Source organism: Mycteria americana, chromosome 2, assembly GCF_035582795.1.
Source record: "Mycteria americana isolate JAX WOST 10 ecotype Jacksonville Zoo and Gardens chromosome 2, USCA_MyAme_1.0, whole genome shotgun sequence".
NCBI lineage: Eukaryota > Metazoa > Chordata > Aves > Ciconiiformes > Ciconiidae > Mycteria > Mycteria americana.
In genome coordinates, this window is record NC_134366.1 from 46050968 (window position 1) to 46076564 (window position 25597).

A 25597-nucleotide genomic window follows, 5' to 3' on the forward strand; every position below is an offset into this window, starting at 1 on the left:
TTCACACAGCTATTCCATTTCAACAGAATTTTAGTCTTCTACAGGAAGATTTTGCTGTCTAACAGTAATAGAACTGAGGCAGTTAAACTACTGATTTCGTACAAATCTTATTTTGTTGCGTTTATTTGGCATTTTCCTGCCCACAGCTGCATTACTGGTCATCACACAAATAATTCTTTTATCCACTACTTGAGGAAGAAAAATATTGTCAAAATAACCCTCCCTGGTCCTATCCACATGCCTGAAACCTGCCCCCACAGGGACACCTCTAGCACAGTTGTATCTGCAACGCCTGCTATCCGGCAGACGTGCTGCAGAAACAGGTTGGCTGGGGAGGCAGCAAACAATACCCTAGATAGTACACATTTTTCAAAACAGAGCACGGGGAGTTGTCGTGCTGTTTATCGTTAACAGGTATTGTGCGGGTGACTCATTACCTCTTAGCACACGTCCCTGCAAAACGATCGCTGTGGTAGAGTGCCAGTTCCCATGACATGCGGCTCTCTGAGTTGCGCCGCACTGTTGAGATGTTTCCTCTCACTATAACAAGTCGAGGTTCTGGGTCTTTTCTGCCATGACCATTTAGATCCTACTGCGTGCATTGGTTTGTTACCTGGCTGTTAATGCCCACGCTACTGTTTAGATTGAAAGAGGCGCATGCTGAAAGGTAAGTAGGAGGCTAGATATCATGTGAGCGTGTTGGGGGAGAACCTGTTTCTGTAGGGGAATTGTCTTAAGTAAAAAAAGCTCAGTGCTTTTGTCCTGTTGATTAGAAGATACTTGGCTGTGCCATAAAACCAACATTCAGCAAAATCAGCAGGCTATTCACAAGACAGTGGCCCTCAATTTATTTTTGTTTAATAAATCATGAAAAATAAACCTACCTACAATCACCTTTTTTGAGGTCTTGAATTGTTAGAGCTATTCTACAATGCTTAATACCCTTCCCTCTTACCATGAGTGCCTTTTTTTATACCACCATCTGACATAGGATATCTGATGTCGGTCAAGCTCACAACACCGTTAATCATGTTCTTAACTACATTGCCAATAGCCTATGAAGGCAGCCATTAGAAAATCCATCACCCATGATTTATCTTGCCAGGAGCATTTGATGGCAGTGGAGCAATTTACTCTGTGCATCTTTCCACAGTTGACAGTGGAGTTTTATTATCGTGTCACAGTTGTAGAATGTCAGAAGGGCTTGAGTCCCAGTGAGGACTAGAGTGCACAGAGAAGTGGGATTTGCTATGCTTAAGCCTTGCAGAAAATGAGGGGTGGAGATCTGCAGTGAAAGTAGACATATGTCTGTTAAGAGTGGGTGTCAGAAGAGGAATCAGGCAGAAAAACTGCAAAGATGCTGAAGCATAAAATACAGAGGGTGGTTATAGTTGTATTCTAAAAGCAGTTTACTTCTATTTTCTTTTTAGTATACTTCATAAAGCAACATCCCTGCATCAAAAATAATTGGGGGGGAAAAAAAAATAAAGAAAACAGCAAAAAATTTCTGAAGTGATCAGCAGGATGCTCTACTGTAGGTATTTTAAAAATAATAACCTATTTTCCAAATAGGTAGCATCACCATGTTCCTGGGATATCTAATACACTGAAAACATGATTCATCTCCAGAACAAGAAGAAATTAATGGAATAGCCAATAAGCAACGTTTGGTGTAACAGAAATACATGCCTGCAATTACCCTAAAACCTTTGCAGCTCTGCCTGGCCATGGGAAAAAAAAAAAAGTAATCTTGCTCTTAAGGTCTATAGACAGTGGACTGGATCCAGATTTAATCCAGGTCTGTGCTGAAATGCTATCTTTGCAACATCAAAGTAAAACCTACTGTAATGAATCAGGAGAAAGGCTGCACAGCTGTTGAGTAGTTAGGAAAGCTGGCATAGTGCCCAGTAAACCTGATGCCTCAGCTGCAAAGTGCCCATGTCCGTGCAAACTCAAGATAGCGATGCAGCTACTGTAAAGAATATACTTCATCAGATAATGACTAAGAATTAAATTTCTTCTTAAAGAAAAAAAAAAAAAAAAAGACAACCCAGTCACTCCCTAGAAGCGCTACCCGCTGAATCCTAACGTTCAAAGAAAATATCGATCCCAGAAAGGTCATTAATCACTACACGCTCAGTCAAACGACCTTGGCCAGTGACCTTGATAAGGCTGAATTCTCCTACTGATAGTGGAATGAATTCCTTAGTCCGTACAGACAGAACAGTACAATGCTTCGGAACAAAAACAAGGTGCAATTTAACCCAAAGATATTAAGGAACACTTAATCAGCCAAACAATGAGTGGCTTTAAAGAAATAAAATAGAGAAAAAAGCCAGAGCTCATTTGGGCTTTTCTGGTTTTGCTTCTCTTTTTTTATTCCTTTCTAATCCACTCTGGGTTTAGGTCATGGATATTTTCACCTTTTCTTTAAGTGACTTCATTAAAATGAGACTGTTCCTTTAATTTTCACTGGAGTAAACATTCAGTTCTTTTCAACTTGGTAGTTCATATAAAAAATAAAATGGCAATATGATATGGGTGACTGTTTTTCAATATTAATGATTTGACTAATGGCAGAGTGTAGCTAGCCCAGGAATTGGTGAAGATTTCATTGTGGTTTATCTTGTATAAATTCTGAACAATTATGATACTTCAAGTGAATTGTTTTTAATGAGCCATTATCTTAGCTCAATATTATTTCTTCTATCAGAATTCAAAACAACCTGTGTATGGAAGCTTATTCCCAAAAACTGAGACATCACCATCACTTTAGAAATATCTTCTAGCCAGAATTTTGCAGAATTCACTTGTGAAACTCAGTTCTGCAAGACCAAAAACTTAGTAAAATCGAGCAGGGTGGGCAAGGGGAAGACCACAAGAAAAAGGTGCTTCAGTCCCTACAGAACATACTGTAAGCATTAAGAACTTCAGCAAACTTGCGGAGAAAAAACAAGCAGTACCTCAGAACAATATGCCTTCATATACCTCTACTACATCCTGACATTCGTACGAGGACATACGGATTTCCCCACATCATCAGCTTTCTGCATTTCCTCAGTCATGAGGAATGAAGTGAACAGAAGAACAGCTAATTCACTTCTTGGTAGACACAGCTCAGAGCCTGGCACACAGGGCTGCTTTTACATTAACACCAGAACACACAGGTATGAGTTAGAAGAGGGAGTATTGGTAAACCTGAACTATATCTGGTTCAGATAACATAAATGGTAAACAAGGTAGATTGATGGTCTAATTTGGACTTCTACATTTACCAACATCTATGCTTATTGCTAAAAGTAATAATTACTATTAAATATTGTAGCAAATGTAATAACATTAATTATTATTGTGTATGATAGGAGGAACTAACAGCAAACAAAAGGAGAGGGGAAAAAAAAGTAACAATGTGGCCTGTTCCAGGATATGGATTATCAGCAGTGTCAACATTTCAGTCAATTCAACACACTAGACATATTCAAAATTGCGAGGCGGTACCTAGCCAAAGCCAGTGCCCTGTTTACTCTCTCCTCGAGGCCTGTGGTTCCCAATGCTTTCCACATCAGCCAGAATTTGAACGCATCCGGACGCCTGCTGCACTGAATGGACTTGTCACCAGTGTCATAGCTGACATCGTAGAACTTGTCCTGCTGGAACAGGTATGCGGCCTTGGCAGAGTAACACTTCTTCAGGAGGCCCTATTAGAAACATGATAGAGACTTAGATTGCCGATAAGCATTTTCACCCCTTTTTATCTTCACAAGCCAAAGTTTTTTTTTCCCCTGTCTGTACCAACTGCTTAGTAAAACAGAACTGGATGTGCAGGAAACTATCCAAAGCTTATGGTGTGGTTTAAGAACCCTGGATGAACCTGAATCCAGTGAAGCCAGCACTGACAACAATGAAACTTTTTTTTATTTTCTTCATAATGTCACTGAAGAGTTGCAGGTTGAAGAGGAATTCTGACTCGGATCTCAAGAAACCATGGGAGTAGGTACCACAGAAACAGTTGCTCAAAGACATACATGGGTGGGAAAGAGGGAGGAGAAGAAGCCTATGTCCACTGCTCCAGTCTATAGATTGGAAGAACAGCCCCTGGGGAGCTTCCTGCATGTTCACAAATGGCTCAATCTATTCTTTCTTTGTCCAACAAAGAAATGTACATATGGCACAGTTAATTGCAGGTAGGTAAGATTTTAGCCCCAAGAAATAAATATTTAGCCCTTACCAGAAAATAAAGTCACTGAGGATTTAGCATAGGCTACCTGACTGTTTGAGTGGAAACATCACGAGGAGATTAGTGCAACCCCAATTTTTGTCTCTTTTCACAGTTCAGACAATTTTAACATTTGAAAATAAACCTCAGAAAAGGTACTTTAGCATACCCTAATTATGGTTTGTTAATGAAATTATTTTTATTCAGCAATCTCCAGCCTCCAACTCCTGAGGCTGCCTGGGCAGAGATGAGCAGCAGAAAACACACAAAGATAAATGAGTAACGTGGCAAGTTCCAGCAAAGAACAAAGCTGGGAAACAGAAACCACAGAGACTATTATAGGTTTAAAGGTGCAGGGGAAGAGAAGAGGCACAGGACTGGCCATTGCCTGAAGAATGAAATATTGAAGTATACTCTCTAATACTATGAGGTAGAGAGAAGGGCTGGCAGAAAGCAGGTTACAAGTGCAGAGATGAGGATGGCCCTACAAGGAGCCTAGGAGACAGAAAAGATTGTAGACTTGTCAGCAATATTAAAAGTGGGTAAGAAAAATAAACCACAGCCTCTAAGATAATCCTAGAACAGAAATTCAGATGAGGCTAAAAACATGGCTACAGCATCTGATTCAGATCTGCAAACATGTATTGAAGCGACAGTTGAACCAGAAGTCTTCCATGTAGAACAGACCAAGGAACGGAAGTGGACAGCATGACAGAAGTTGCTAAACAGTATCTTGAAGAGCACAATTCATTTTCCAATTCAACATCACTCTTCAATTTGAACCAACCGAAAGAGCATTTCACATTTCATCCTTTTCTCTGCATCTGCTGCAAGTCTGATTTTAAAATGGCAGCCAGCGTCTGACATCACTCTTAATCAAAATGTCATATTCCCGTAACAGAGGTACAATTCTTGATCTACATGACAATACCCTACTGATAACTTCAGAAATGACAATAAAATAGAGGGAAAAAAAAGGTCAAGACAAAAAAAATCCAAAGGAGAAGAAATCCACTGGCATACACAGAATAAGTCTCCCTCTCTCCTAGCCTTTTCAGTTCCCTCCATCAATACTAAAAATAAAACAAACAAAAAACCAACCTGCGCACCTATTCATAGAGCACAAAAGGACAAGAACACCAAAGATTTCTCCACAACTTCTGTAGGAGGTTAAAAATCCCACTGTAATATCACTGGTTTGCAAAAAGGACAGCAAATTCAGTCTGAATTCTTTAGCCACAGGACCAGCACATTCAGCCTTGTGAAAATACAGTTTATGTGACAGCTTGGGGAAAAAAAAGGGGCAGCGGCTGCTCTCCCTCTGCAGTCATCAGAGTGATAGTGTGCTGCTGCAGCACACGGTAACTGTAGCTGGAAAGCCAATGCTAGGCACAGTTTTTTGCAGTATATAAGATTCTCACACCTATTTTCCAACTTTCTCAGAAAAAGAAAGGCAAGAACACGACAAAAGAAACTGAAGAAAAGTCAAGCACTGAAGCATTCCTCCTTTACAGTTTTTCTACAGCGTTGTGTTCTCTGGCTAGCAGCTGCACAACAGGAACAGGAGTCTGTTTGTCAAGCCGTTGCGCCCTATTCTTTTAGATCTCCATACCTTGATTTTCAGGGGAGATACAAGTTTACTAGACATGGTATTTAAAAAAAAAAAAAAGAAAAAAAAAGGCAGCAACATCCACAAATTTAAGTTAATTGCTTTGTCTCTTACTGACTAAAATTTTGCACAGTGTTTCTGAAGTGAGTGTATAGCAGGGCTGATCAATATGGGACTATCTTCTGCCTTATCAGAATGTAATACAGCTGCACAATAGAGGACATCACAGGATATTAGCTCCCCTTATGCCTGCCATCTGAGAAATAACAACTTTTGTTTGTCACAAGAAACTTAAACTCAGTTGGTAATACTACAGAAAGACTGAGAAGTTCACTTAAGATCACAGTACAGTTGCAGAGTTTCATAGTTTAAAAACAAATGCTCTAGAGTGAAAATGCAACAAGAACAAATAGTTCAATATCTCTGAATGAACTCAAATTCCTGGGAACATATTTCATTGAAAAAAAAAAAAAAACCAAAAACAAATAAAAACCCCCAGGTACTATCCTACTCTCCTGGTGCATCCGAAGCTGACAAGAACATGCTGGCTTGATGATCCTTTTCCATCTGCTTATCTTCCTAATAATGCAACATGCTCAAGAAATCCTGCTGAAGATATTGCCTACTGTCAATTTCCAGAGGCAAGTACAGTGACATCCTCCAGTGCATCACTACAGCAGACAGGAGAAGAAACAAAAATCATGCTTTGTGAGAAAGAAAGAAATATGTCAGACCAATGCAAGAAGCAAGGTGGAGGAGAAAGAGAAGGGAAGAGAAAGGGAATGTTGCAGAATAGAGTTTGCGCGCGAGGACAACAGAAGAGGAAGAAAAAATCCAAGATCAATCTTATGCTCAAGAAAGCAGTCACTCCTTGATCACTGCTGTCTCAAAAGTAACAGACTCAAACATTCTGAAGACATAAAAAGTAATTTCAGTTTTCCTAGTCAAATGATGGAAAAGTAGAAGGGAAAAAAAAAAGGAAAAAAGGTATGCTTTCTAACTCAACATTCTCAGTCACAAGAAGACCCCAACAGTTTTCCACACAGTAACTGAGCTACTCCATCTGTTCAGAAGAATTGCAAAAATTTCGTTAGAACTGCCCCATTTGACAAGTTTGAGATTCTTTCTTCAGCATCTTTTATCTTTCTAGCTTTTGTACAGAGACTAATGGTAGTACTCTGCCTTATACTGGGGCTGTTAAAGTTTAAAAAACAGAAATACTATTTTCATGGAGGTCCCAGTCCACTATGAAGTTTCAAATAGCCTTTGGTTTTGATGAAGTCTATGGATAGTTGCTGTGTGTTCTAATTAATGGCAAATAAATGAATAATTATTGATGCTGAAATCAATATATAAGAACTCCAGTTTCATAACTCAACATATTTTTCTCATTGAATACACTTACCTACAGCAAGCATTCTGATATCTTTCTATTTCTATCACTAGCTAAAAGTGAATTTCAATTTCATTAACAAAACATCTTTTTCTCCAAGCTTTTTCACCAAGACAAGCATCTTCCTGATTTGCCTCATCTGAAGCAATATGGACAATCTTTTGAATGGCATTCTTGAAAATTCTCAAAAGCAGTGCAGTGCAAAAGACCACCCCTGCAACTCACTTCCAGAGGCGAGAAGGAGCTCTCAGTTGTACTAACCCCAAGCAGAAAGCCATGGGAATAGAGCAGTTCCTGCAGCTGCACTAGAAAGGAATCAGGGAAGTAGATATCTTTGTGATACTGCTAATAATGAGGAAGAGATTACACTGTAGATGGCTACCACGATCACCTCAATCAATTACATTCTGGGCTAAACTGGGATTTCATTAGCTACATTCTTTGAGACTTTGTTTTTAACTAATAAGTGAAAATTCTGCTCATTGCCTAGAATTGATTGCTAATTACCTAACTACCATTAGAGTGTAGTGCTACGCTCTAATGAGTCACAGAACTTTGGCTTTGGTGATAAACATTAGTTCTTTATTTATATGGTGATAATATTCACATTTATATGGATTATAGCAAGGACAAATTGGAGTAGCTCTGTGGTCTTAAGGGAGTATGTACAACCCAAGACTGATTCATAGCATTTTAAGAACATAGAACAACAAAGTTGACTCACTAATGTTTTGAGAATATCGGTCCATCTAGCTTTGTGTTTAAACAGTCACTGCAATTCATGCCACAGCAATACAAGTCTTTTCTGAGTAAGTCTATCTTATTACAAAAGTGATGAAAGTTACTCAGAGTATGGCAGTGAAAAAGGGATAGCTGTGCATTTCTTGAGTGCTTTAAGCACTGAAGAACTACTGTCATTGATCTGAGCTTTTACAGAGGATTAACCAATCTCTCTTTCCCTTTGGTGAAAACACTTCTCCTTTCTAATCAAGTCAAACATGTATTTCTCTTTTCTATCTCTACTTTCTTTAGAAATCATTCCAATTTTGTTTCACTAAGGCTGGAAGATACTCTTTTATCGGCATTTCACTGCAGTTTCTCCCTTTTTTTTTTTTAATCTCTATAGGAAAATATTTAAATACAACGTTTCATTCTAATAACCTAGCTGCAATGTGTTAAGCCTGTTAACACTGCTAAACCACATAGCTTTATTGATGCTATGTGGAAAAAAAACCCAAACCAAACAAAACCAGTCACTATTACTTTTGCTAATGGGAAATCAGGGTGTTACCACTACATCAGAAGTGTGATGATTCCTTCTAAAGATTATCTTTTCATACATAAAGTAATATACAAAGCTTGGGCTTGTTAAACAATCTATACCTTAAAAAAAAAAAAAGGAGAGAGAGAAACTGAAGGGGATTATTTGTCCACTTACAATCACCTAACCCTAATCCTAAAGTAGTCCACAGTTTCCAAATGGACCTCAAAGCAAATGGGAAGACAGGCTAACAAAACTTTCTTTAATCAGACCTTCAAAGGGAGCTAGGGCTTGATTCATAAATGAGACTTAACATCTATGCTTCACATTTTGCTGCTCTGATTTCTTGCAGAATTCACCACTTCAGAAGCTACCTGAGGTTCCTTGAACATTCACTAGCCGAGCAACGTGCGCCAAACTTCCAGCTCCCATCTCAGCATCCAGCTCCCACTGAAGCATGCTAACCACAGTGTGAAGGAATTATGTTGACATATAAATGTATGCTTCATCTGCAGCCATAGGTATTTACGTAATTTAGGAGCAGTAGAACAAGATCCAAAGTGAGGAACCGATACACTTACTCTTCCATACTCTTATTGGTGTGAAAATAGCATTTTTAATTGGAAACTGGGTCCAGCTGCCTGCTCCAGATCTGGTATGGAGAGGACCAAAGTGAAGCAAAGCCTTTCTGCTAAAGTGTCTTAAATAAGCATTTGATCTATTTTTCTTAAAGATTTATATTCCAACACTTTTAAAAAGCTGATAAGAAAGTACTCAAATTTGTATGTGCTTCTGTTTGCATATAAAGATTGCACTGGCACATACACAAAACATGTAAGTGTCAATTTTCCAGGACTTAAACACAAAGTAAAATGCTCTCTCCTCCCCATGCAGGGAAGTCTTCTGCTTTCCAGAACATGTCTCACTATACAACAGGATCCGATTGTATGATCAGTAATACTTGTGTTTTCACCCCTCAACAGCCTAGGATTCAGCTCTACAAGTATTTCCAGCACAACATTTCCTAGCTGTGGTTTAGAAGAGGAATAGGATTGCTCTGTCAGACATTACACTCCATGGAAGGAGAATACAGAAAGGCTGCCAGAGCCCTGAAGTTGGAACAGTGTTTGTAAAGTGACTCTAAATGCCAGGGCAGCTAGAATATTTCATTCCTCTCCATTTCTTCCATCTTTCTTCCTGAGAAATTTCCACTGTGCAGCCCAAGTAGTCTAATCATTACCTGAGGCTATATCTATGTACCAGGCCTAATTAGTTAACAATATAGCACTGAATTCTTCCCAAGCCCGCAATTGAGACAGCACATTAATCTTAGTCAATAACTTCATTCTGCTTGTTTTTCATCCTGGAATAAAGATAAAGTGATGGACAGGTAGTCCTGGAGTCTAATCCTCTTCAATCCCACAGACTCCAGTCTAAGGAAAGGAGGAGGCACACTTCTCCTTGCTGTCCTGCCATGTCTCACCCCTGACTTGGAGCAATCAGCTCCAAGAGAGTGCTGATTAGCATCTATGGTCTTTGGTCCTCATCAGTTCTTACTACCAGGAGTTAGTAACCAATTACATGGACAGCTGAACCAATTACTAGCAGCTGAATAGAAACTATCATCTGTTTTGAAAGAGATTTATAAAAGTGATTTACAAACCATGGCCACAAAATAGTGATGCAAACCTCAGGGACTCCATATCCTCATGATGTTCAGTCGTTCATAACCTATGAAATATAAGCTAAAATTCAACCCTGATGGTGGAAAATGGACATAAGTTTTAGCAGGGACGAGTTTGGTATGGGGCTTGAAATAATTAACCTCTTACTGGTTTCTTTATTAAGATAGAAGAATTCCACAAAGATATAAGCAGGCATTTTTACCACGTTGCAGACTCATCTCACTTTTGTGCCACTCGAGATCAGAGCTCTGTTGTTTGCTTGCTAGACCTTTTAATTAGTCATGGCTTTTGGAAAGCCTGAATCACCCCGGTGATGACAAAGAACTATAGAGTGAGGAAAGAAGACTCAGCACCTTTACCTGCATGTGCTCTGAATCCTATTCCTCTCCTTTCCCACTCTCATCCCCACATGCACCCATGTAAGGGGATGTGAAGAGGAGCTCTGCCTACTTAGAGACGCAGTACTGCTGCAGTCTCAATGGATGACAGCTATTCTGAGGACTTTGATGAGCTCAGTGTTTAAGTGCTGCAGACCCAGGTGACAAAATTCTCAATTCTGAATGCAAATCATGTACAGAAGTTAACTAGCAAGGGCACCAGCTGCAAAGTTTGACCACTGGTGAGTACAGTGACTTGGATCAGTTTGACCCCGCTCTCTTATTCACCCTTTATTAATTTTGTGGTGAAACTCAAAATAATATCATTCAGTGTTTGTACTGCAGTGTAGTAAAACTGAGTTGCAGTTGTTTTCTAATTATTTCCACTTCCATATTACAGTAATGACAGCCTACTGCATTAAAAAAAAAAAAAAGAAAAAAAAGAAAAAAAAAAAAAGGACTTACAGAGTTGTCTTTCACCAGAAGAGCACAGCACTGGATTCCTGCCAATAGCATTTTATGGGGATTCCAGGCAACAGAATCAGCCCTGCAAAATTTTAAAAAGGACAAAGGGAGGTGGAAATTCCACCTATAATCATGGGTACTAGAGAATCAAAAATGGCCAAACACAATCTAAGCAGACAAATCAGATTTCCCCTTTTTTTCCCCACACACCCCCATAGGTTCAGAAATCTCTCCAATTAATAGTAATATGGATTTTGGAAAATGCAACTCTCATGGAGGCCAATAGGCCACACAACTTTCATCTCAGTCCCTGGTAAGTGAGCCTATAAACTAAACTGACTTACCTGTGGATACCATGAAGAAGTCTGCAATGCTTCCTTGATATCAAAGCCGAGCCACCCCAAGAAGCCTGTTGGAACATTTATAGAGCCAAGACAATATTATTTGTATAAAGTTCTTTTGATAATGCTTCAACTAATAATTTCTAAAGATGTTTTATCTCATTTAAAATTTAGTTTACTACATGGTTAGTTGGCTAAATTTTGCCTTTAGTATCATCTACCAAAATAAAGATGGCAGCCTGGGTCTATGCCTAAAATAGAGGAGCTGATGGCTTGTGCCACTATGTGAGCCACAAACCACACTGTCCCTTCTGCATAAGCAAGAGCATGAACTGAAGTGTCCCTGCATAACCAGACCCATTCCTAGTACTGAATCAGAGGTGCTTCCTTTGCCCCAGCCTAAACCTAAGCAGTGGGAGCAGAAAGCCCCATTTCGCATATCTTCCTCCTGCTAGCTGTTTCCTTTGCAGGACATTCACAAGGGAAGCTCAGGACAAAACGATAAACTCTGCCAATTGCAAAGTCCAGGCTCAGATTTTCCACAGAGTCTCGATATGAAAAGCGAAGTCATTGAGTAGGCAATAGCAGCATTTCTGTTACCAGCAATCCAACTGACATTAAAAGGGAGTAAGACTCCCCACGTCTCCCTCAGCTCATCTAAGAACTAGGTGTGTGGTCTAAGACTCATTTAGGCCTTCTCTGTAGTGAGGAGCTCTCCGCTGAAACTCCTTATTGAGTGTCATCTTATCTATTCTAGATACTTGTCTTTGGGTGACACCTTTTGCAGATGTCTCTCTCTGCGGACTATAGAAGGAACCCAGGCAATAAGCTTATATTAACCAAGTTTAACTTCTGGGCAGCTGGAGTCAGGGAAGGTGATTCTCATCCATGAATTTCACGAGGATCAGATTTCACACACCAGCTGCTATGAATCTTCAGTTCTCAAACATGACATTTGGCCATGGGGCAGGGTGGGAAGAACATGCAACAAACAGTAGACACATCATACAGTGCACTTGAGAAATTATTATTAAATATGAAAAAAAGGATTTTCAATGTTCATGCAGGCAGAATCCACTTAAACAAATTCCCTGTGATATAAGCAAGGCTCCTCAGAGACACACAGGAGGCATCAGTCCACCAAACACACCTGGACTCAGCTTATTTAAAAAAAAAAAAAAATTTTGGGCTAATGGAGAAGAAATCACTGATGTGAAGATTCCTGATCTAAGCATGGACAACACATGCTTGTTTGGCTTTTGTTCTTTTTTTCCTTGAAAGAAACAGATGTGATAGCTGATCTATGGATTTAGAATCAGTATTTGCTTCATAGGCCATACATTAGGAATAAGATCTTCTATCTCTGGGAGACAGGAATGGTGGAGGCTCACAAGGGAAATGAAAGGTTAATAACTTGTCTTAACACGTCGTTCTCATTAATGCAGTACATTAATGCACCACATCATATTTTATGTTGTCATGCTCACAACACCCTTGCTGAGGAAAGGGCTGCTGCTCAATCTACAGGTGGGACTTAAGACAGGAAATTATTTGCCTCAAACTTCACAGCAATCCTGACAGAGCCATGACTTGAGGTAGGTTTCTCCAGCTAGCCCAAATTAGCCATGTTATGGAAGGACAATCAAACTGATCTTCCTATTCATAGACAGATTTTACTCTTATTCTATGATTCAATTAAGTCAGAACAGTCACTAAGTTATTCCCTAATTTTCATAATTCATAAGCAACACATTGAAATATAATAATCTTTTAAAAATTTGCATCCAAAGGTGTCTGTATTTGAAAAAGTTGACATTTTCACACTGTCTCTGAAAAACAGGACTAGAAAGGCCCTCAAGAGGTCATCTCAACAATGTGCCACTCCCAAAGGCAGGATCAGCCATATCCATCTCATTTCCATCAAATGCTTGTCTTTTCTAGGGATTATTAATCAAAGAACACACCCAGCTTGTGATTAGCATCAAAGTGAAAAATAAGGTGCAGAGAGACATCAGCAATTGCTGCCTCCGCAGCACTATTGGCACTACTTTCTGCCTTTGTTTTAAAAATTACTGCTGGAGATCTGGAAGAGAGGGATGGTAGTACTGGAGATCCAGGCCTCTCCATCACCTTTCCCTCTCTCCTTGAGACTCAGAACTACAAGATGAATTTGTGCTCCATGCTTCTTTACCCAATTCAAAGACCAAGCCCTTAGGGATCCAGGCCTGGCAAAAAACCAAAAACGAATGAGAAGGCACCTAAGAAGACTGAGAATCACTGGCTTTGTCTGGTTTTAAAGAACTCTAATGATGGAGGCTGCACAACTTAACCACTTAATTTGTGTTTAACGGTAACAACCCTACTGATTTAAAGTGTCAGTCCTAACCAGTGTTACCTCTTGTCAATACCTGCAGTGGTCAGGGGAACAGATTATTCCTTTTTTGCAGCAGCAGCAGCTTTTAAAGCATCTGTAGATGATTACATATTGTCTCTTTGTCTCTTCTAGTTTAAATAATATCAGTGCGTTCAATCTTTCCTCATTGGTCATAATTTCTAGATATGGTTCTGTTTATCCTCACTGCTTTACTATTTTCTAATCTTTCTCCTGTAGGTCCTTAACCTTCTTGAAATGCAGCTTTTTATTTGGACACAATCTAGATAAAGCAGATGGAGCGCCAAGCAGAGAGAATTATTTTCTGTATCTTCTTTATTCAATTCTGAAAGACATTTAACGCTATTTGAAAATGCTTATGATCGCTGATTTGTGATGTACTGCAAACCCCAGATCTTATTCTGAAGATCTGCTCTCTAGCCAACAATCCCCAGCCTGTGTTTGTGCAGTTGATTATTACAGCTTAAACTTAGAGCTCTACCTTTATTGAACTGTAGCCTAGTTTTTCCACTTTTTTCTCCAAACTGTCAAGATCTGATTTCTAATCCTGTCCTCCCACTGCCTCTTGCAGCAATTTTATGTCATTTTCAAATTTAGTCAGCATATTCTTTTTCATCCAAGTTATTAATGAAAATACCAGATAACTTCTAACCTAGGATGGACCTTTGTGGATTCCTGCTCAAAATTTTCTCCCCTTTCAGCAGCAAATCACTGGTAACTGCTCTCTGGGTATGATTTTCCAGCCAGGTTTTCACTCACTACCACAGCTGCAGCTTGGCATGTTTCTCTGGCTTTCTGATGAAATACTGCAAAGACACTATAAAGTTAACTGCTTCTCCTCCATCCACGAGACTACAGAAGACAGGTAATTTGATCAAACTAGATTGACACATTCTGTTTACGACAAATCCAGCTGAGAACAAAGCAGCATAGCTCAAAACACAAAGATTATCACCTGTGTCCCATGCAATGTAATTGGTAACTAGGTATGAGAAAATTGCTGTGTTTCATATGCAACAAACTGCTTACAGCTGAACAGTGGGAATCACAGTGTTCCCAGGGTGATTAAACTAACTACCTAAGCACAGGCTAATAGGTCAAACCTGATTTGCTGTACTGGTCTAGCCATAGGAAAAAAAAGTCTAAGGACCAGCATGGAAGAAATACTCATACATAGTATTTAAAGCTACATGAACACAATACATGACATACATAAGTGCTGGAGCTTGAGTGCATATTGATGGTGCAAAACAAGTCATTAAGAAAGGCATCATGGGTGTATGATAGAATGCAATAAGCAACATGAGTGTGTGTACGAATACTGCAATGTCAACAAAATAAGCCTGGTTATAGTCTCTGGACTTAGGCTGTTGAATGGCTTGACTCCTGAGACAGTTTGGGCTTATTGCTATTATCTTCTTAAAACAACTTTTTCCTTAACTCCATTTTCCTCTTTAGGTTTGTCTCCATGTAAGGGCTTATCTACTATTTCTGACTTTATTGAAATTTATCTTCCTGAAGCCCACTGATTTTATGTTGATGTTCTCCCTTTTGCCCTTCCGAAGAATCACGAGCTTTATCATTTCATATTTAATGAAAAGAGTCTCCCTAAGGCAAACATATCAATTTTGAGGATCAGAAAATATTCTGAAATGAGATACATCAGTGTAAATCCGGAAACAACACCAGACATTCATATAAGATATTCTCATAAACCGCTCTTGAGACTATTTGCAGTAGATAATCCTGATTCCCATCAATGATACACGAAAAGTCCTACATTAAGCAGAACTTTCCCTGTTTTTTAATCTTTGTTTTAATTGTACTGTATCTTTTTTTCCTCCAAAGTTACAGCAGGCCCAAACAGCAGTGATCACTTGCTATAACTCAGACTGCATAATGTGTAAATCATTCAACAAAAAAACAGGCCTTTCAGAGGAATGTAGATCTTCAAAGCTTTCAAAAATATTATATTCCTGCCTATAAGGCTAGAAGGAGGTAGGCTTGCTTAAAAACAAAGAAAAAATCCAACTCTTCACTATATTTCTTGTACACTATTTCTGAGTGGCAGATGCCTGGTCCCACCGAACCTTTTCACATATTATTCTAGTAAACCTATTTCTAATGGGGCTGTGAGTGAAAAAAGGTCACATTATGAATTACAGTCTGCTCATTTTACCATAGCACATTTGTCTATACATGTATGCCTGCTGTCACTTATGTGGAAAGCTTTCAGTCTTTTCCCCATCCCCTGTTCTCATATGAATACAGCTAGAAACTTTAAAGAAAAAAAATAAACAGCCATCCACTCAACTCTTCATAGAGGATGAAAGGAAAGGCGGAAAAAATACTGATAGAACTCCTGAGAACCATTGAGGAGTTCATAACGTGAATCAAATCTTAACAGAACGATTGGTCTTCCAGACCATAAACCAAATTTATTACTGGACATTTGTCCTTCTACTGGGAATCAATTAACATCTGACAACTACAGTCATTGTTCAAAGAGAAAATTAACTTTAAGGTATTCACTGACATTTTTACCTTAGTTTAACATGAGGCAAAATTGGAAGAAGAAAGTTAATTCTTTACAAAACACTATGAAGTATATAGTTCAGAATATGGCCCAGGCTCATCCCACCTAATTTTAGTTGTTCATCTACAGGGAGTATGTTAGGAGACTACACAATGTCCTCCTACAGCCATTGGAGATGGCTCCAGCCACGTTTATTCCACTCACCTGAGATCCAACACAGATTCTGAATACATCACTCCTTCCACCGACTATACGCAGACACACAAGAGACTAGCACCTAATGTGAATGCTGCGCTTCTGCTGAAGATCATCTGGGTCATTCTCACCAGCACGCAGCCATGAGGAGGCTTTGCAGACACTTTAAGTACTAGGGCTAAATTCTGCATCTTTGCCACCAAGTCAATAAGAAAACTCTTGACTCACGCACACAGTGACTTTATTTATTAATGTCTATAAGACATTTATTTGAAACACACATCACTGCCTACGTGATTTTTCTTTAGATACTTAACATTAAACAAACACTTCACAAATTTAGAGCAGGTCTAAAAACCTCCATTAATGTTGCTCCAGATTCTCTCATTGCTCCATGGCTTTTCATCTAGCCATTCTGGATTTGTGGCATTGCAATTATAAAGAGAATGCAATTTTAGAAAATATGAAGAGACCTAGTTTTAGAAAAATACATTTACAGCCAACTCTTTCAGGTAACAAAAATGCTCAATGATTATTCCAAAAAGGTTCATGAATTTATTTTAATATCCAAACCTAAAATTATAAAGAAATGAAAAAAGAAAAATTTCTGAACAATTTAGGAAAACGTACTGAGATCTACAGGAAAATCAAGCCTGTAAATATGAAACAGAATAATTTACTACTGGTTGAGTCAGAAATATATCTTTATTTTAACCTGTATGAACCATACACCACAATTCTAATGTGTCCATTCTCCAATAGAATGTGGAAAGAATCTGAAGTTATATTTGTATATAATCACCCTTGAAGCACTTTTAGGAGGTAGCAAGAAGAAATTGATTTTAAAATCATTTTGAAATATAACCTGACAATGACAAAATAGCTTTGACTGCTTGTCACAAGCAAATTATTTGCTGTTTTTCAGCACATGTAACAGACAAATCAGAATGTATTTCTGTTCTCTATGCAAAAAAAAAAAATGCTATTAGAGCCCAACTTACTTCTACAAAGAAACATCAACAGTCAAAGAAAAATAGCAATTATGAAAAAGCAATGCTAAACAAAACTACACAGTATATAAACTCACGTCAACATGAAGCCAGAGGCCATGATTTTCACAGATATCGGCAATTTTATCCAGAGGATCAAATGCTCCCAGCACTGTTGTGCCTGCTGTAGCACAGACCAGAAATGGTGCTGACCCCTGCAATAGGAGTCAAAAACAAAAAAAATGTCATTTGCACTGTTCGTTTCCTCCAGTATATCTACAGAACTAAAGTATAAAAAGGTCTAGGAATGTAGGACAAAGATGCGACAGTCTACATTTAGTTTCCCAGCAGAAGATACTGCATTTAAAAGTGCTGACTCTTTTTTTTTCTTAAAAAAAAAGGCATTTTCTATTTCCAGTTAACACCATCCCAGGGCAGACTTCACCAGCTTCAGACTGTTTTGACAGATGCTAGTTTTGTCAAGATCAAAACATACCAGATATTTGACATCTCTCTTTATACACTGATTTAATTTCTCAGTCTTCCACATTTTACTACCATATTTGCTGACATTCTGCCAAATAAAATAAAGCTACTAGCTCAGCCAGCAGGCTACCCATGCAAGGAAAGGGCTCATCCCCCTAGGGGTTCCACCTGCGTTGTCTCTACAATGCCCCTATTCTCTGCCTGGTGAAGAGGAACCTTCAGTTCGGGAACATGATTTGCTTTAGGCAGCACTGGCGTGGCACATACAGCGAGTGGGACGGTCATCGCTACCTGACCTCAATGCCTGGTCTACAGCAAAGCGCTATTCTCTTGTTCCTACTCCTGTCTAGAAAACAGGTAGAGCTGTAGATGGTAACTGAACGTTAGGGGAGAGACCACTGGAAGTCTCAGGCAGTTTTAAGGTTAGACAGGTGGGATAAGGAAAACTATTGTCAGGCTGCAGTCTCAGACAACCATCACAAGCCACCCATTTTGGTTTCAGTGGCTTTGCTCATTGCTTTCCCATTCAGCTAATACCCGGGTGCAATTACAACAGCAGACTAGGCCACGTACACCAGCTGGCACCTACCCTTGCAGCTGTATGTACCTGCGCCTACTTAGGAGCAGAAACTGAAACAATGAAAAGAACTGGTGGAGTTTGAAACAACTTCATGAAATTGAGCGTATCAGCCCTAGCAATGACTGTGCGGTCTCACTTGCTGCTAAATACATGCTGAAGGATCTCCTCTGCACGTTTCAGCACCTGGCCTGCAGCACGACAATGCAGTTACTGAAGATGGACTAAAGGTGTTACTAAATTGTATGATCTGGGATCCCTGGAGTTCATTTGCAGTGCATTAAATCTCTCGGATGATGTAAGTCTCTCTGCTGATGTGACTCAATATAGCTTCACTGAAACAAGACATCAGCTGAAAAATCAAACTCTATGCATGAGTCTTTTATGTATCTTCACTTCAGCTGAAATCTGATCTCTCTTTTTTTTTTTTTTTTTAAAGTGTTGCCACTTTTAAACATCTACTACAGAGACAGGCTTGATTCACATTTACACTCTGACAGTTTTATACTTCTTTAACAGTGTAGAGGACTGTTAGAATGGTACATAATTATGATTTATTTGTATTTTAAAATTTCTTTACAAATTGCTAACGCAGTGAAAAGTAACCTTGGAATGAATTTAAATTAATCCCATACAGTCACAAAGAATTACCAACCTATAATTCACTTCTTGGTCATTCATTCCTAGTACAACCTACCACAGAAGTCAATCAAACTTATAGACCAGCCTGAAGCTCAAGTGCAAAACACTTGCAAGTGAGGCAAAGATGTATCTGCTACACCTAGTTTCTGTCAGTGTTCTCACCGATTTTATTCCACAGCTACATCAAAGCCAAAGGTCTCCCAGCAGCCAGTAGGTAACATGACTGAATATGGGGACAAGTCTAGGGTCTCTGCAAATTCCAAAGATTGTTACCATTACATTTTTCCCCACAAAGAAGGGAAAAATTTTTTATTCTTCTTGACAATATAGTTAAATAGATCTTCCTGACTAAATTCTCAAAAAAAGGCCTAAGACTCTTCCTATTTCTAGTCAGTGATCATTTTCTGCTCCTATCACTAGCAAATACATCCTCTGTTGTCTGGAGTCATTAGCATATTTACTGTAATTCACTGAAATGTCCTTCTGTAAAAGTTGTAAAGTAGCACTTTATCAAGGACAGATGCACTTACTGAAGCTCTGATTAAATGAAAACCTTCCAATATACCTGTAACTTCCATTAAAATGCAAGTGAAATAGTGTTCTCCTGTAAGCCGAGCTTTTTAATACAAAACATTCGTTTTTAAATTGCAGAGCACCATACTGAGGTTGACCTTTTTTTTAAATCATAAATGCCAGAGGATTTCTTTCAAATAACCATTACATTTATTATTACATCAACAAACAAGAATTCTGTTTTTGCAAGAGCAAAGAGCTCATTCTTCTGTCAGCCTGCTTCCTCTTGCTCCATTTTATTTCAGTCCTTTTTTTCCCCCAGCTTGCTCAAATGAGTAGAGTACAGGTGGTCTTCCACAGATAACACAAAGTACAACAAGGCATATAAACAGGCAAGCAAGAGAGTTTGCTAGGTCATTAGGGACGCCATGTATCAACAGTTATTCTCATGTATCAATAGTTATTCTATCTAGCACAAAACTCAAAGAAGAGGTGGTTGTTTAGCAGAAGATGTATCTAAATCAGATCTTAGTGAAAGCTGTTGTGGCCATGCCAGTGCATGAGAGGACAGTACTGCCTTGGCTTTTCTATCAGCCACAAAAGCAGGTTTCCCAAGGTAGAATTCCATGGTAGGCATTGTCCACACCATGGACACTGCACTAGTTGCTTGGTCTTCACAGATCGTGGACTAAGGGCTGAGCTCTGAATCCTACTGCTCTGATGAACAAACTGGAAGTGAGAAATAAGGTGAGCTAACCAAGCCAAAAGAAGATGCTCTGTGCCTTAGAATTCACATTCAGTCCTCCAAGCGCTCTAAAATAAATCATGTTGACTATAGTAAGTGCTGTCTTACAGATTGTGGGACTGTATATCAATGTTGTCCAAATACACACATCAGTACATTTCCAAATGCTGGCCTTTGACTTTCTACTTGGCAAAGTCCCTGGGGGAAAAGAGGCACAGGACAGAATGTCTACACTCTTGCTACAATACTGGAAAGGACCAAATTTAGCATTTGTAGCTTGTATGATAGTTTTAGAGACTAAGCCACGTGTTACAGTTCTTGCTCATTGCAGAGAATAGAGAAATAGCTGTTGTCATTAACAGAAATACTGACAGTTTTCATTTACCATCTAAGGAAAACAAATACTGCATCCATTTAAAAAAGGATCAAGGGCAAGAGAAACCCTAGAAGAACTGTGCTAAATACTTCAGAGCAGTGTTGTACTCAGGACTTTCATTAGCAGTAAACACCCTGTGGAATTTTTCTCCCTCGTAAGACTGTAGCACCTAGAAGACTTGGCTTGTTACGCAAGTTTGTGGCAAACTGATTGGACCTGTAAGAAAGACATCAGTACATTAACTGCCCTATTTTAAGATTTCACTCACTCTTAGTTTTCCTTCCTTTCACTCAGACGCAAGCACACAGTCCGCATACACTCCTCCTCTCTCCTTCATGCTCTCTCTCTCTCTCCCTCTCACCTCTTTCCTGGCCCGTTGGACTTGTTTCTCCAGTTCCTCAGGTATCATCTTACCTCTAAGGGACACAGATTTAAAACTTTTTCAGTTACGTTCAAATAGGTTGGTTATGTACAGCACTACTGCATTTTAAAAAGGCTCAGAGACCACAGCCATGGCTTTTGCTTGCTTACCTTTCATCTGTTTTGATGAAGTAAACATTCTCTGTACCAATACCTAGGAAGGAGGCTGCTTTCTTCATGGAGTAATGACACTGTAAATGAAAGAGGCATGAAAAAAAGTGAGTACGCAATTAAAAAGAAAGAAAGAAATTCCTTAGCATAGGCAACAGTGACACTGAAATTAATTCAATAGCAGTTAACAGTCATGACAATGGTATATCCTAACACAAAAAGCAAACTGACAAAGCTACACAGCACCAAGACTGCCTTGTATTTAACAACTAATGACACTCACTGAATACTGGGGAAAATAAGACAAAAAAGATGTGCACTGCGTTTAAAATGTGGGCTGAAAAAACAAAAAGCTCTATTCCATACAATTTTTTTAAAGCTAGTTCTGCATTACAATGAAAAACAGAAATTTTGAAGTGTAATCAGGGAAGAATTACTGTTTCAAAATGTTTTAATAGAACTGAGTCAAAAATATCGATGAGTGTCAGAGTTCGGAAATGCACAAGAACAAAGGTCCAAAGGCTATTGAACTCAACAGCCTAGAAGCAACCTATAGGTCTGAAAGTCCAAAAGCACCACTACTTGGAAACTGGACCCTTAATTAGAACGTATCTTATGATATATCTAAAGCCTCTACCACTTTCTCCTTGTAATTTTTCTATATGCTTTCTGTAAACGTCATCTGTTGTCCACTGCCAGAGACAGGATACTATGCCAAACTGACCCCTGGCCTGATCCAGCAACTCTGCTCATAGGATCAAGGAGCTCAAGTCCCAAGACTTACCAAAGCCTTTAGATGCAGTACAATTGGGACTTTCAAGGCTTTCAAAGCCCTATCTCTACAAAAGGATCTGAAAATCTTCATGTTGTGAAGGTTGTTCACATGATCGTGAATCTTAGAAACCATTACAAAAGCAAGCAGACTTCAGACAGGACTCAGCACGTCTTCAAAAGTTAATACGGATTTTGCAAAAGGTTCCAGTCTGCATTTTCCAGAAAATGAAGTCACTATTTCAGCAGAGTATTTTAGCTAGGTCTCATCACAGAGGCCTCTTTGAATGATTACAGATACACACAGCCCACTTCTCATTTTGCACTGAATAAGGGGCATTAGTGTATGAAGCCTGTGAAGTGAGTGTAAAAGAAGAGGTGCCTTCACCTTCTCAAAGGATGTTAGAAATGGGTGTTTATTCAGTCAGAATGTAGTAAAATGGCTCTGGTGAGAAGGGTACTCAAGCCTACAGTCTACTCTGTACAAGCTTTCTTCTGTTAAAAAAATATTCCAGGTATATCTTACCATATTTCCAACATTAACCTCTATAAGGGCCTGCTCTACTGTGGATACTGTTATTCCAGCATAAGAACATTTTGTCTTATTCCAGAATAAGTGTATGCTGATTTCGGCTTAATCCATCTTCAAGATTAGCCTGGGAACTCAAAATACAGTAACCTTCTTAATCTGAAGATATTTTTAGATGTCAAAACCTCTCCAAACAACCTGCAGCATGCCAAATGCCTACCCACTCATAGCAATGGAGTCGGTTTCGAGAGTATGCAGCATCTCATAGGACTACACAGTTCTTCTCAGAATCAAGATCATCCAAGCCTTGGATTATCACTGCTCTTCTCAAAAAATAAAATTGGCTCTTTTTCACATTATTACTGAAGAGTTAAAATAACGCATACTCCAGCAACCGTGAAGATGTCTAGAATTGTTACTTTCCATACAGGAGGTGAAGCCAGGTGGTTAATTAATTCCATTTTCTTCCAGAGAGTTCACACAAATGCAGTTACTGCGGAACATAATTATGAAAAATGTACAACATTTTAATGTGTGGGTATGAATATATTAAGGGCATTAAAGCCTGTCACGCTTATTTTGATGAGATGGATCATCTCAAAGGGCTCTTTTTCTTTTTGACAGAAAGGTTTCCCCCACCATCACCCACTTTTTAAATAAAGGCATACAAAGACACTACCTGATACTATCAGGTAGTTTTAAGAAGCTTAATTTTGTAACATGACACATCCACAAAGCCTTTAGGGCTCATTCATTTAGACTGTTACAAGAATAATAAGATATATAGGTGGATAATTAGTCTTACATTACATCAAATTACATCAATAATGGTAATAATGATTGTAGAGTGGCTATGTGTTGTTCAGTAGAAGAAGTTTGGAGATGTTTTCAACTGATTAGTGAATCACTTAACATACACGTTGCCTCCATCACTGATTTCTATCCGTTAGGTTCAAATGAAAGGTATGAATCACCAGGAATAATCAGATTGCTCCAAACTGAGAAAGCAGTAGACCTGCAAATTCAGTATACTAGTAAACAGGCAATCACTAAATCATGTATTTTATTATAAAAAATTGTATGGGAGACTGGGAGAAAGACAAAAGAGGCTTGAGCACCTGAGAGATGATACCAAAAAGCAGGGGGAAAGAGAAGAACAAAGGAAATACCCAAAACAAAACAGGCTGCAAGATACATTATTTCTTGCCTTCACAAGCACTTCTGCGCCTCTTGGAAAATTTTGTCAGGTCTTCAGTAGGACAGGAAAGGGTCAAGATTTATACTACTACATAGACTTGGAATATTCTTTCTTTGATGAAAAAAGTAGTCTTTCAGTTATATTGATTGAAAATGTACAAGAATTTCTTTTTTTTCCCCCGCTATCATTACTAGAAGTCATTATGCTAAATTACACCAAATCATTTTAAGAAAAAATATACCAGAGAACATTTAGCAGCTCCAATCACAGAGTCAACTAATTCACTTGTTCATGTTCCCTTTCCAAAAAAGAGAAAGAAATAGCTGGATAAAAGGTATTATTTGTATCTAGATTATATATGTAATTTTAAATAATAATTTTAAATACTGTGAGTTCAGATTACTCTTGCCATGTCTTTTCCAGTTTTGTTTGGTGGACCCATTATTAAATCTGTAGCCATTTGTAGTAAGAAATGAATGCCTTTGAGCACGAGATCAAATTGGAATAGTGCATTTAAGATGTGCTGCTGTACTATTTTACCTATAGCTAGACATAGCTTTCATTTCCTAATAACATTTGCAAAGACAAGGTATTTTCCCCCTGTGCTCATTAAAACAGAAGATAAATTTGTATTTTCTTGATTTTGAAAAGTTTCCTAGAAACATGATTGCATAAAGCAATTACATTATTATGAGATTGTTTTATTACTCATTTTTGTCTGTTGTAATTTCAACAGGGGACGACATGGTGAGTTAATGTTGTGTTCTCTCACTTTATTACTTTCATGATCAAGTTGCACTGGGGAGGAATTTAGTTTCATTGCATCTAAAAAACTGCTCATATCAGCATGCACATTTCAACTGTTTACACATCCTCTTCTACCCTCAGTTACCTCAAATTTAGAAGTTTTCTACCTTTCAGATCAATGCGATACATTCTTGGGTCAGAATAAAGTTCAGATGGGACTTAAATAGCAAAAAGTGATAAAAAGGTGGGCTGACATCTATAACTACAACTGTATTCAGCTCCTACAGAGCCATAAAGGCCTCAAGAAAGTGGGATATAACAATTTCTCTACTAGTGCTACTGTCTCAAGAGGAATCACTCTGTAACGGTCCAGCATGAGAACTACAGAGTAGTAGCATAAACAGTGTTCATTGTGTATCACCATAATTTAATTAGCTAAGCATTTTACTTGCAGGAACAAGAAGCCTTTTTTATTCCTGAAGGCCAAACAGAGCATGTGAGGACTTTGGGTGGGTCATGCACTAAACATACACCTTCTTGTTATCCAAGAACATAACAAAAAATATATAGCCCCAGATCACATAGAATTAAGTCACTGACAAGCCCGTGCATTCCCCTGCTCTACAGCAAGGCAACTCTTTCAGTCTGCCAAGTGCCAGACTGAAACTTTGGGACTTGGCAACTCAAGGCAAAAATCATTTCATTTGAACACTGTGTCGAAGCCAAGCCCTAAAATGACACAAGTGCCTTGAGCAGCCATGTGTTTTGACTCCTTATCAATACTCTCAGTTCATTATAGCCTCATGGCTTCTCCATGTCAACGCTGTTTGCCTGACTCACATCAAAGATAAACACAGGTTGTTAACTTCTCCAGGATCATTTTTTTTAATCATTCACTTCTCCAGGTACCTCTTCAGTTAATTTAAAAAAAAAAAAAAGAAAAAAAAAAAAAGAAGCAAAATGCTATAAAAGAAGGCTCAAAATACAAACAAATAATAAAAAATTAAGATTGTGCGACACAAG

General features: G+C 38.6%; 1 protein-coding gene across 2 annotated transcripts in view; it reads right to left on the bottom strand.

Moving 5' to 3' along the window:
• Positions 1 to 25597, bottom strand: part of GADL1 (glutamate decarboxylase like 1) — a 72922-nt gene that overhangs the window by 40373 nt on the left and 6952 nt on the right. For both annotated transcript variants that reach the window (XM_075495577.1, XM_075495578.1), the window contains 6 exons: positions 21330 to 21409; positions 21160 to 21214; positions 17558 to 17674; positions 11351 to 11415; positions 11007 to 11088; positions 3499 to 3698 (listed from right to left, as the gene is read on the bottom strand). In XM_075495577.1, the coding sequence (XP_075351692.1) occupies positions 3499 to 3698; positions 11007 to 11088; positions 11351 to 11415; positions 17558 to 17674; positions 21160 to 21214; positions 21330 to 21409 (599 nt within the window). The remainder of the gene's footprint in view (positions 1 to 3498; positions 3699 to 11006; positions 11089 to 11350; positions 11416 to 17557; positions 17675 to 21159; positions 21215 to 21329; positions 21410 to 25597) is intronic.